Source organism: Ambystoma mexicanum, chromosome 3q, assembly GCF_040938575.1.
Source record: "Ambystoma mexicanum isolate Mex_15411 chromosome 3q, UKY_AmexF1_1, whole genome shotgun sequence".
NCBI classification, from domain to species: Eukaryota; Metazoa; Chordata; class Amphibia; order Caudata; family Ambystomatidae; genus Ambystoma; species Ambystoma mexicanum.
This window is the reverse complement of record NC_090926.1, coordinates 1,108,340,252-1,108,352,428: the sequence shown is the minus strand read 5'-3', so window position 1 is coordinate 1,108,352,428 and position 12,177 is coordinate 1,108,340,252. Positions and strand designations below refer to the sequence as shown.

Here is a 12,177-nt window from a genome sequence, read left to right as displayed (position 1 = left end):
TGAAAACATGCACTATGAAATATTAAATTTGGAAGCAATACTGTGTAATGTAATGTGATATGATATGTCAATTATCATGCGCCTGTAAACATCTGTTTCTAGGCGCCACAACACAAGGGAGGGAAGATAGGGGGAAGATAAGACAAATTATCCTACTCAGCCTTGTGTCATTCGGGTAAGTGCAGCCAGAGCAGAGCGGCTCTGGGTAAGTGCAAGGAGGCAGGAGTGCTGTAGGGGTTAAAGTTACAGCCCTTAAATGCATGATAGGCCCACAGGCAGCGCAAGGAGGAGCATGGTGTCAGGTGAGACTCCTAGGGTAGTCAAGCAACCAGTTGGCGCAGCAGACAGGTAAGTTAGCAAAGAAGCGAGAGAGATAAAGCAGAGGAAAAATGAAAGTTAGAAGAGAAGGTATAGATCAAGTGGGCCATGTGCTAGTTACAGAGATAAAAGTTAATAGGACGGTTGATAATGGTGTAGACTTTATGAATATATTAAATTGAGAATAGGGTGTACATTGAGTATAAAGCAATAAAGTGGCAGAGCATATAACATTGACACTAAAGAAAATAAAAGTAAAAGTTGACTAACAGTTAGATGAGCAGATGAGCAGATTCAGCAAGCACGGAAAAAAGTGGATAGATTGCGATATCCCTAGTCGATTTCAGAGATATTTTCTTGGTAACTTCCACCTTGTTTATAAAGGCTTCCAGAAGTGGGTGTGTATGTGAATGTTGGATGTGTTTGTTCACACCCACCAGGCCTCTATGACAAATTTGGACCTCCTCTATGCCGCAAGAGAAGCCCCCTTGCCAGTTTGCGGCCACAGATACAAATTGCCATCGAAGGCGGAGGGGGGATGAATGTAGAGGAAGCGAGCGCAATATTTCCGGAACACAGACAAAGGAGATAGAGATATGTTCATTGCAGAGACAGGGTCTTCAAAGGAGAGTTTGGAGACTCCGGGTCCGAGTTGGCGATGTGGTCGATGGACCCCTGTGCCAAAGAGTCCTTTGAGATGTACATGGTGTTCAGCAGCTTATGCCTTCTCACCAACCCAGCCCCCTTTGCCACCATGCAACCAAAGGTGCAAATTTGACATTGATACTGGAGGGGGCTGGATGCGGAAGAGGCAAGCGCAATAGGGCCAGAATACAGTCAAAGGACACATAGATATGTTGATTGCAGGGACATGGTCGGAGCTGGCCATGTGCCAAAGAGTCCTTTGAGGTGTAGATGGTGTTTGGCAGCTTGAGCCTTCGCACCCACCCAGCCCCCTTGTCAGCATGGGGACACAGGTGTGAACTGCCATTGATGGCGGAGGGGGGGTGGATGTGGACGAGGTGAGCGCAATAGGCCAGTAACCGTGTTGAAGTACACCAATCTTTCGCAATCCTCTCAGATGTTTGTACATGTTGTGGACTTACAAATAATTTCGAACAACTTTTCATATTGGCTCTTATTTATTTTTATTTAGTTTTGTAAAGGGATGGCAATGACAAACTACAAATTGTACTGCTGCGGTCGATTTACTGTCTGCATAAATCTGTGGTATTGTCCAGAGTCACTGGGGATTTACTCACGAATGTCGCGAGCCACACAGGCAAGTATCACTCGTCGAATGCGGAATCCCATTCTTCCATGAATCCACCATGTAACTGCACGATAGGCCACAAGCCTGTACCACCTGTGCAAGAGATAAAGAAATAGTTTATTTAAAGAAACCCAATAATTGAATGTATTTTGTTTGAAATACCTTTTTAAATGTAAGGCATTGTGATGCTTTAAAAAATACCTTTTTGTGGAAAGTACAGACAGGGATATCAAGTGGGGATCAATTGAAAATGTGAACGCCCATTCGATCAAAAACAGTTTGGGAGATGGGGAAAATATTGTTTTTAACTTCAAAGTGAAACAAAGGTAATTGATTGCACATTGAATGTCAAGATGAATATTGGGGTTTGAGATTAGAAAAAGAAATGTATTCAATTAACAGAAAAACGCTTTTGTCAGGGTCCAAAAGAAGTTACAATGATATAGGGGAACAGCATGCAATGGTACCCGTCTCGGTTGTCAAACACACAAATATACTGAGTTAACTTACTTGGATTATATAAGTGCAAACTAGTTTGTGTATAATGATCATCAGCATTCGCAACACGGATCTTGTAAGGCAGGCTGCACTGAACTCATGCAGCTTGGTAACTCAAAGCGTTGGTGTGCCTTCTTTGGCAATGTAGGCCAAGCAGACAGAGGTTTCTCTGCAACAGTTCTCCAACACAGCTGGCACAACCTCACAATGATAGCAGGTACACCAGGTGGAAATGTGTTCCATGCGACTGGGTTCAGGCTTCGGACATTGATCGTCACGCCTAGCATCAGATTGACCATGGTCTTGACACATATTTCCTCTTCTGAATATTCTGGCTTGTACATATAGGGCAGAATAGTGGACATAGGTACTGAATATTGAATTAGTACAGAATCAACAGTGAGATAAATAGAAATATTTTTGTTTGTATACAGTAACAAAATGAGGTTTCAATGATAACGAAAAACAAGCTAAAAAATAGCTACGTTAGAAAAACCAATCGTGCAAACACAAGATTAATAGGGACAAACTTTACAAGTTTGCAAGGACACTTGTAAAGAAAATGCCATGTTAAAGTAGAATTTAAATATGGTTTGTAAAGACGTTTGTACATAATATAAGAAATGGTAAAATAAAAAACGACTACTGAGTTAATTATCGGCAGAAAAAGCACCTGTTCTTAGTGTGTGTCATACTTGGCAGATAGCTGAACAGAGCAGAAACAAGTCAGGCAGACTCGAAAAGAAATACACTGATGCAAAGGAAAAAAAAACTCCTACATAATGTGATCAGAAATGGTTTATGTTTGTCAAGGAAAGAGGCGCCTTGGCATTTCCAGGGAGACACGCCAGTAGATTGCGCACAGAGGACGTTCACCTGAGACGTGCATTGGCGTTGTGAATAGGGGCAGAAGCGTGTAGTGATGTCAGCTTTAGGGGCGGGTGATCTGTATTACTGCCACAAGAGCACTTGAACTTAGGGTGATAGATCAACAGATAAGATTTCCACAAGATGGCGGTGCCTAGGCAGGTGTTTTCGGATGTATAAAAGTGAGGAAAACTAAGGCAAAATGCACAGGAAATTATTTTAAGATGGATTGATGTATGAACGAAAATACATGCCCGATCGATCGGGGCAATAACATTTCTGAGCAAACTGCCCCTCTGATAGATGTGTATATAGATATGTGTAAGTGTACATTTAAAAACAACAATCAACATATCAAGGTGCAAAATTTGATGTCTGAAGCTACTAACCACACATAAAACTCACTCGCCCCCATTTGGGAACAATGGGCTATGCATGAGAAGAAGATGAAAGTTACTGCACACCAAAACTTGGAACACTAATGTATCGGTGCACCTCTACACCCACAACCATGAACATTGGTAAACACAACAGTACCAGCCGTTGCTGCTTGCCAATGTAACTGTTCCTTATTTTGACTCTGCATTGTATGCGGAGGCCGCCCTTCAAGATGGGGCTACGCTTCATACCTGTGCCACTTATTTTGACTCTCTGCATTGTATGCTGAGGCCGCCCTCAACATGGGCCTGCGCTTCATGCCTGTGCCACATATTTTGACCCTCTATATTGTATGCTGATGCTGCCCTTCAATATGGGGCTATGCATCATGTCTATGCCACATATTTTTGACTCGCTGCATTGTATGCTGCTTCCGCCCGTCCAAAAGGGGTCAGGCAAACTGTATGTCTTTTGCTAGCACCTCTGTAACTAAGATCTCTCACATGCACTTATGTAACTAAGTAAGCCTTCTTAACAGCGCCACGATGCCCGAGCGCAGTTGAGCGCTTTACAAATGCAAATAAATGAATAAATATGCCTTCATATTTATCAAATCAGTAGATAGCTGTGAAGAGAGCTCAGCAAGATAATCACACAAGTTTACTTACAATAAACGGTGAACACAAATTGGATAATAAAGCCACATGACAACATGTAAATCCTTACAGCAACATGTTATGGCAAAAGAATATTGTTGTGGCTTTAATTTTAACATCCTGGATAGTGAACTGCAAGTCCCAGAATGCAAGATAATGCCAACCTGAAAAATGTAGCTAACCTCTCTGTTATTTCAGTGATTTAAGAGCTGTAATAAAAGATGTGTAATAAACTCAGATATGCAGATTATTTGCAACAAACCTCCAAGTCATTGTTATTCATGATGTAGAAAACATTTGATTAGTGACATAAAGCAACTTTATTTCTTTTTGCATGTCATGATAGTAGCCATCATGGATATAAACACACCTTTAAATGGGTGTTTTGTGTTTCTCACGTTAACCATCACATATATGCAAGGTAACTGGTGCTTTGCAAGCTCTGTGAGTAGGACATGTTCCATCATGCATTTGAAAGGCTCTGCCACTGATAAAAAAAAGTGTTTGCAAACTGGGCACCTTAATGACCTGAAGCGTGTGTTTGTGTGTGTCTGCCTAGCTGAGACTTGAGAAACTGGCAGTGCTTGAATATCTGGACTGAGACGATTATAGATTTGGTTCGGGAGAAAGAAAAAGGCTCCAGGGAGCATTTCTTGATCCTTTCAACAGTTCAACGTATGTATGACCCGCTTTATTCACTCAAACACATGTTTTTAAATTAAATTTGTGAAGTGTTTTAAAAATGTTCATGTACGAACTATGTACAGTATTGGAAGCGGGTGATGCCACTTATTAGGCAGAGTTTGTATGCAGTACCCTTTGGGACCACTGCACACAACTAGGACTACAGGTGTAAGCAAAACCAGCGTTTGGTGTAAGTCTGTACTACACAGTTTTTGGTAGCAGAGCTGAGCAACCAGGCTCATCTCAGGAGGCAATGTGGGCTGTAAGGATGTTACAGAGAGATCTACAATCACAGGTGTTCAAATAAACTCATACACTCATGGTTTCTTGATTAAACACTTCTTAATTTATTCAACAGTCAGTTATAAAACATTAACTAGAAGGAGGCAGTTAAATATCATACACAAATATACTTCAGTACTTTACATTTTAAGTTTCTGAGGCATATATACTACTTTGAAGGAGCAGCAAAATGGCATTCAGAATGCTTTGAAGTAGGAGCAAAAGGAATAGGTTATTCAGAACTTGAAAGGTTACAAGTTATTCTTAGACAGTGCAAATATTTAGAGTTGACCAGAAAAGTCGATTCAATTCAATAGGTTAGGCCAAAGTCAATGGGCTAAAGTCTTGGATAGGGTAAAGCAGTTCTGGTAGTGAAACTGAAAAGTCTCGGCACAAGTTCTTAGGAGTAGTTTGTAGCAAGAAGAACTATATGTTGGGTCACAAGCTGATTAGGCCTGTGAGTTGGGAAAGTTTCAAGCACTTTCACCGCGAGAGGCAAGTACTCTCAGTCTGATTTTACAGTATCTTTACAAATGAAGAAAAAGATGCAGCTGGTGACCTCGGTTCCTGGGAGTTCCTGCAGATCTCGCTGTTCCTGGGCCTCAGTCGTGGGGACAATAGGGAGGACATCGGGGGACTCCTGCACTGCACTGGGACTGGTCAAAAGCTGGCAACTGGCAAATCTGCGTTTCCAGTGGCTGTAGTCAAGCACACCTGGTTCAATGGTTTCCTGCAGCACTCGGAGGAAAGTCAACCAGCTCTGAGGCGAGTATCCAAGTGGCTTAAGGTTCGAGTTGATTGGTCCCACCAACTCAAAGGGAGAAGTCGTCCTTGCAGGGCTTCTCTCTCAAGATGAACTTGGCAATTCGGGGACCTGCAGCAGGGCTTCACTGGGAAAACCAACAGTCCAGGAGTTGCAGCAGCCGTCCTCTTCAAGCTCGTCTTCGGTTCTTTCGTTCCAGTGGTCGACTGACTTCTAAGCCAAGAAACTTGCCTTTTATCCAGGTTCCTCCCATTAATTCCAGCCAAGCTGCCCCTCACCCAGCAGGGTGGCTGTCCTTGCCGGTCAGTCAGCCAGCCAATCATGCCAGAGTTCATTTGGGTCTCCTAGGAGACTAAGCACAGGGAGTTTCGGGCACCTCCCTCTCTTCCTGCCCACCCCAGACACTCGGCGCCAGAGGCGGTCTTCAGTCCTGAAGCCCGCCAAAGACGATGGAACAAAGGGACCAAACCTGGTTTGGCACGCAGAGAAAAACTCTAGAAGGACCTTTCCACAAAGAAAAAGGGAAAAAAGACTGGGACCTGTTTTTACAGAGGGGGCTCAGACACCATCTTGAAAAACACAACTCCCGCGAATTAACGCTACCGTTGTTCGCGGTCGGGAAAAATCATTGTAGTTTGTTGTAAAACCACTGCCACCAGCCATTTCGAGAGGAAAGGGTAGCATTTGACTGCTACATGAGTTTCTAGACACAGGGGATACAAAGTAACCCCTCCAGCACTCTATTGTAAGATAGGGTGTGCTGGGTCTAGGAATTTAAAAAGACTAATAAAGCCAATTTCACTTTACTTACTCTGGGAAACAGTTTATCCCAGAGAAGGTATTTAAACCTTGGGAAAGCCTGTAAAGGTTTCCCTGTGCCACTGCACTGAGGGTGCTGTGTGACTCACATGAAAAGATGATGCCTATGAAGTTGTCTAAAACTCCATAACCAAAGAAAACACAAGAGTAAAACAGATTTCAAAAAACATGAGAGAGTGGGAAACAAGGGTCACACTCTCTCCAGGTAAAAATTCAGGTCCTCAAAATCCAGCAAAATTGCTGGGGGCCTCTAAGCTGAAGGGAATTAGCACATTTTTGAGAATTCTCCCCAACACCACTATTACCCAAGGGCCAGTGCAGAAGCCTTTTTTTTTGACGAAGTGACTAGTCAGGTCGTTGACTGTGTGTTCCAAGAGCTACCTCCACAGTTGGCTCAGCAGCCGCACTTGGGACCTGGAACATGGGTTATAAAACCCGGCTCGTGCACATAACCACACAATCGTGTGATTTTTGGGCAAGTACCTTCGCCCCTCTGTGCTAAAGTTTAAATGTACGTTGCTCCTCTTCACAACCTAGTTTTTGCGATTCGATCACACTCGGATCCCACGTACAATTCTGTGTGGGCACTAGAAAGTGACCTTTTTGAGGTTTGCTCGATGTATTAACACATACATTAAGAAATATGGAGTACTGTGCATTTACGATGCTACAACTGCTACACATATTCTTAGTAAAGCGCTAAGCTGCTTCGTGGCGCTAGGTCAGACCTATAGCAAATATCTAAAAAGTAAATACGAGTTACTGTAAAACGTGTGTGTGTTTAATGGTGTACAGAGTGCACACTGTAAACACGGATGTAGACATTAGCGGCCCCAGATGCGCGGGAGCAGCGCCATGGTTGCAGGAAAAAGGCAGGACTGCAGTGTTGGCGTATTGGTTCATGATGTGGGAGTGCAATTGCTGGTGTTGTGTGGAGCAATGGAGAGGAGCCTGGTCCTTAGGGTGGGCAAAATACAGCATATTTTGTTGCGTTTGCCCTGTAAGCATGCATTAAAAAGCAAAGCGAATAACTAAGGGCGCGCTCTGTAAAAAGCAAATAAAATAGTGGTAAAGTGCTACGAACAAATTATATGTATTGCACTTCCATTTCTGGGTGTGGTGGTGTCTAGATGTACGGCATCCCCTAAAATAAGGAGGATGCACGTGCCAAGCCCTGGGACCTTCAAGCCACCACGCAGTTCCTGCGGCTACTGATGGCTCAGTCAGCCACGTACCCTGAGGAAGGGCACTGTCAGGGAGGGCCGCTAGCTCTGGGTCATTGTGGCGGCGCCCGGTACTTCAATGCCCAGTGCGGCAGTGACCACATGCGCGTAGGCCTCAGTCACCATAACATTGCTGCAATTGTGGCACGAGTATGCAGACAGCCCGGACTGGGGTCACGCGCAGCCGCCATCGCACGAACTGTGGTGCTGCTTGTCTTTGGTTGCAATTGCACGCCGCGCGACTCTAGAGTAGCAACACATGCCTGAGGTGCACGGTGTGAAAGCAAAGGCGCTGCCACGCCACCCCATCACCATCACCATCTCTTGGGCTGGGGCGGGGTGGGGATCAGACTCGCAGCCAGCAGAATCATTAGTCTGTTCCAGTGAGTGACAGAGATGTCACTCACTAAGATGAAATAGCTGGCGCTTGATCGCCCCGTACACCAGATCTGAGGTCAGCTCACGTGCACCCAATATCTTGCCCTCCCTACCCTAATCATTGCTCGCCAATTGAGAGTGGCGAGTGCACACTTTGCACCCTGAATATACAACACGAAAAGCGTACACAAACAAACAAACTATAGGAACATTGCGGTTAACAAATATATGTAATGAAAGATCCCATGATCTTCCCCACCAAGCTCAACAACTAGTATATAAGATGCATAGCAAAGAGAGCACTAGAGAATCTTAAAAGATACCAGCTGCAAAAATACTGTTAGCGGTAAATTATGTTTTTCCTGTAGCACTTGCACATCTGATTTGATCCTGCAGCTATCAGATATTAAACTAAAGGTGCAGTGACTTCTCTTCTGGGAAATGGCGTTGCACCCAGTACTGGGTTGGCAGGCAATAGAATACCTTTATGCTTGCTTACATGCCCGGAGTGCACCTAGCAAAAAAAGAATGGCCTACTTTTCCTTTAGAAATGATTTGTATTGTAAATCACTTATTCCATATTTTTAATTGTAGCATTTTCACTTTCAACTTCTGTCGGGTTGAAGATAATTTAACATTTCTGAAATATAATTGAGTTATAATAATAGAGTAATCATTGGAAAATGTCCACTTACTTTTGGCAAACTTTTGAGGGCAACCATCCAAAGCCTGCTCAAAAAGGTCACGGGCTCTTTCTAACTTTTTTCCACCATATCGGTCTATGAACTTAGTCAGATAAGTATTCCAGATGTCATACACATTGGGCCACCTGAACAGAGAGATCCCCCGCTCATAAGCCTGTTGAACAAAATCACGGCATGAAGTTAATTAGGATACAATCAAAAGGAAAAAGCATGAAAACAGAATTGCTTCTACTGTGACTTTGTGCTCTGAGCTATCCAATGACTTAATTCTTCAGCACAACATCATTAGGTTTCCAGAAATAATGTTAAAAAGCTTCCTAGTAGAAGGGGTTTTCTATACCACCACTGATGTGTTGTGTAGAGAGATCAACCTCTCGTGAATCTGCAGGGTTTCAACAAACATTAGACCAACTTTCACTGATAATGTGGCTAGGCACTTAAGCTTCACTCTTAGGAGGGGTAAACTCAGGTATAAAGTACAGATAACTTATAATGAAGACAAAGTCAAAGACTTTCAGCACAGTACATAATGAAAAATATAAGCATAGGTAACATTCTATTCAACAAGAATACTGCATATTAAGTTTCTCTAATGAGGGTGAAACGAGCATGATAGGTCTCCATTCCCTGAATTCTTCATTGCGGTCTGTCTTGGATCGATAAAAACATTTTCTGGAGCAGAAAGCATGTTTTTCAGCTAATACGTATATCCCTCAATGGATCTGAACTGGAGGTGAACTTCCAGAGATGACTACTGGGTGACATGGTGGCTTAGGTGATATGTGATATTCTGTCACATTTCACGTAGGTTTGTTATTAAACCCCGCCTATAATTGTTGGTGCTTGATATAGAAAACAGACACGCACACACACTTATAATACAGTCAGTTTTCCTAAAGGGACACCCCACACACAAAGTATACAATTGTATCACAAGACCTGCGCCTGATAAGCAGTGGCTAATTCCCTCCAGTTGGAGGGCAGGGACGCTTCCCCGACTGACCACTCCTCCTGAAGGGACTGGGCCCGCAGAACTGCACCCCAGACCCTGATGCTGACCATTGGTGGTAACAGTGGCTGGGACAAGGGGAACGCCGCTAACAGCTTGTTCATCCCAAACCACCACTGGAGTTTCAATGCCAAGGATGAAGTTACCTGAATCCTGCAGTCCAGCGCCAGGTCTTCTTCCTGCCAAAACTAATGAAGGAACAGCAGCGGTCTCAGATGAAGCCGTGCCCAAGGCACCAAGAAGACATAATAGGCCATGTGGCCAAGGGACCTGAGGCACTCCCGTACCAACGCCCTGGAAGTCGACAACAGGGACCAAGCGAACTCCGCAGAATGGAAGCTCTCACTTCTGGGAAAAGGACACTATCCCCGAAAGGTCCAGAATCGGGCTTCCATGAATTGAAGATCCTGGGAAGGGGCTAGATGGGAATTGCCCCAATTGACTAGAAACCCCATGCCCTTCAAAAGCATGCATGCCAGAACGAGATGATGACATAACACATCCCGGGACGCAGCCCTGATCAACCAATTGTCCAGGTAGGGGTAGACCTAGCCACCTTGAAGGTGAAGAATGTCCATGATCGGACCCAAGATCTTCATAAAATCCTGGGAGCAGATTTGGTCAAAAAGGCAGCACACTGAACTCGGAATGCCTCCCACCGACAGAGAATCGCAGGAACTGTTGATGGCCCTTCCATGTTGGTACATGGAAATATGCATCCCACAGATCCAGGGAGGCCAGAAAATCCTTGACCTGAATAAGAGGAGTCACCTGCTGTAAACATTCCATCTTGAAGCGGCGGGTCATGATGAAACCCGTTCAAGTACTTTAGGTTGATGAGTCGGAATTTGCCCTCTGGTTTGGGGATAAGGAAGACAATGGAATAAACACCCTGGCCCCTCTCTTTCCGGGGCACATGCCTGATTGCCCTCTTCCCAAGAAGGTCCTTGATGGCCAGATGCGTTGCAGATCTTTTGACTCTGTACCGGGGTAGAGGCGTCCTGACTATCCCTGAGGTACCAGGGGGCTTCACAAACTCGATCTGATATCCCCATTGAACCATCCGGTTGGTCCTAGGATCCCTGGACCGGCCGACCCAGGTTCACCAGAACCACTGCAGTCAGCCACCCACAGGCCTGGAATCAGGACTTCTTTTACTGTGGGGAGAACGTACACCTGTTCCTTGGCACCGATCATGGCCTGTCCTTGCCGCGCCGCCTAGTGGAAAAAATGGAAGGTGGCGGCCGAGACCGATAGGAGGGCTGGGGCTTAGCTTTCGTATCCGACTGTTTCCTCAGCTTGCCGGCATGCATGTCGGCCCGGAAAACCCTGCGTATATTGTCCTACAGTGAGACACCAAACAAGGTATGCCACTCAAACAGAATCTTCATGGCCACAGACCTCTAATGGGAATCTGTATACCTATCTTTAATGTGGAGATGACACCGCCCAGGAACAATGGAACGCCTGAGCATTGTGGAGGCCTTCACCCCATCATACGCCAAATCAGAGCGGAACTCAATTTAGCAGGGTCCGTCCCTTCCCGCAGTGGTCTGGAAACAGAACTCAATACGCCAAGGGCTGTCTCCACAGTATAAGATGAATATGTCACTGCCCTCAAGGAAAGATGCGACTCACTGTAAGCTTTCCTCAGTGCCCCACTACGGAGGATGGTATCCAGCTGAATCGTCTGAAGCAGAAGCTTCTCATCCCCTTGCAGAGGATACTTTTTCTCCAAAAACCTGGCAACCAAGACCATATCAATCTCTCGCCACTCATACAAAATCTCCTCCTTGCCCTCCGCCACCAGGGACAGATCAGCCTTCAATGCTTTCTTAAATTGAGGGGTGGAACCCTGCACAAGGCATCTTCAGGCACAAGCTCTGGCGGAGCAAACCCAATAAACCTAGCGACCTGAATCAACACTAAGGCCACAGAATCCTCATCAAGGTTCTTCTCCCTTCAGAGCCTCCCTAGAACCAAGGAATTCTGAAAAAGGGGAGCGAAGAGGAGGTGGAAATAAGAGAGAGAGAGGAGAGGCCGTATGCTTCTTTTTGAATCTACCCTTCTCCTGAATCGACCTTTTGAAGATTTGCATCAACTTCTTCTAAGAAAGGCCAGCAACATTCTTCCTGAGCCTCTCGGGAGAACTGGAGCTCGAGGAGCTTGGCTAAACTTGTTTTTTCTTTTGAGCACACTTCCCCATGGTGGCAGTGAAACCGGAAACAAAAGAAGTGTATCACAAAGGAGACCAGGTCTTAAATAGGAACCAAGAAGGGCGGCAACAGCCCGGCAGCAGGTGGCTTCGGTAACCAGGACAACCGG

The 12,177-nt window shown here is 45.0% G+C and overlaps 1 protein-coding gene across 2 annotated transcripts in view; it reads right to left on the bottom strand.

The window, feature by feature from the left end:
- The window catches only part of XAB2 (XPA binding protein 2), a 711,598-nt gene that overhangs the window by 297,989 nt on the left and 401,432 nt on the right, over window positions 1-12,177 (bottom strand). For both annotated transcript variants that reach the window (XM_069603869.1, XM_069603870.1), the window contains one exon: window positions 8,835-8,997. In XM_069603869.1, the coding sequence (XP_069459970.1) occupies window positions 8,835-8,997 (163 nt within the window). The remainder of the gene's footprint in view (window positions 1-8,834; window positions 8,998-12,177) is intronic.